This window comes from Perkinsus marinus (genome assembly GCF_000006405.1).
Source record: "Perkinsus marinus ATCC 50983 genomic scaffold scf_1104296970370, whole genome shotgun sequence".
Classification (NCBI taxonomy): Eukaryota; Perkinsozoa; order Perkinsida; family Perkinsidae; genus Perkinsus; species Perkinsus marinus.
The window spans coordinates 1-980 of record NW_003202482.1 but is presented as its reverse complement, the minus strand read 5'-3'; the positions used below and the strand labels follow the sequence as shown (position 1 = coordinate 980).

The 980-nt window shown below is 40.6% G+C and overlaps 1 protein-coding gene across 1 annotated transcript; it reads right to left on the bottom strand.

The window, feature by feature from the left end:
* Window positions 1-126: 126 nt before the first annotated feature.
* Window positions 127-818, bottom strand: Pmar_PMAR022456 (hypothetical protein; the record flags this gene model as incomplete). The annotated part of the gene is made up of 3 exons (XM_002767627.1): window positions 127-224; window positions 582-714; window positions 766-818. Coding segments are annotated over 3 exons (284 nt in total), but the record flags the coding sequence as incomplete, so codon positions are not given.
* Window positions 819-980: the final 162 nt, after the last annotated feature.

Below are 980 nucleotides of genomic sequence, written 5' to 3'. Positions count from 1 at the left end.
TTGAAATTGATCTACCACTCCGGGGCATGCGTGCAACTATCACGCACAACAATAACACTAGCGCCACGTACAGACGTGAGAACACATCGATTCAACTCACAGACAAGAAGAACTTCATTATCTTACCTGGCGAGCCACTGACCCATTCTACCAGTGCAATCACTACTGGGACCAACAACTACGTAGTTGGACAGAGAATCACGAACGTACCGGGCGAGCTCAACCTAAGGCGAGAACACACATAACACAACAATAATAATCACATTCATGACGAATCTTAACGCGAATAATCACACTCATGAATCTCAACGTTCTCACATTCTAAAACGAGAACAATATGTCACTAATTCCTACTTCAAAATTATCCACAGCGCAAATAATCAAACTTATAAATTCCTCCTTCGATAAAATTCCACAACAATAACAATCACACTCATAAATGCATATTCTTAAATATATCCACAACACTGGTAAAGTTAGTTTGAAGTTCCACAAGAACTACAGTCACGAATCCTTAGTTCAACATTCCCCAACGAATACCAAATTCAACAACGCGAATAACCACACTCGTGAACACCTACTTTAACATTATTGCTGGGAGGTCTGACAACATAGTGAGTGCTGACGCCCTTCTCCTCAGCTTCTTTATCAACGGCTTCCTTTACAGACTTCATAATACCATTACAAGCATTTGTAGTGATGTTCTCGACAAACCTGAACAAGACCACCATGAATTTCCCGAGGAGTGGTATCAAAACTACTTACTCAGGCGAGAACAACACTTGTCCTTCCGCGTTGTGAGCACCAGGATCACTCATACTCGTGAGAAGTTGCTCCGGGAAAGGTCTTGGAATATAAACACATTCGACATTATCACCTGACGAACAATTCATTGAAATAATAACAACCAGTGTGAGAGAATAATATGAAGATGGTCAACTACATGTGTTAGTCACAATATGGTGATTCTAAGGAAAACT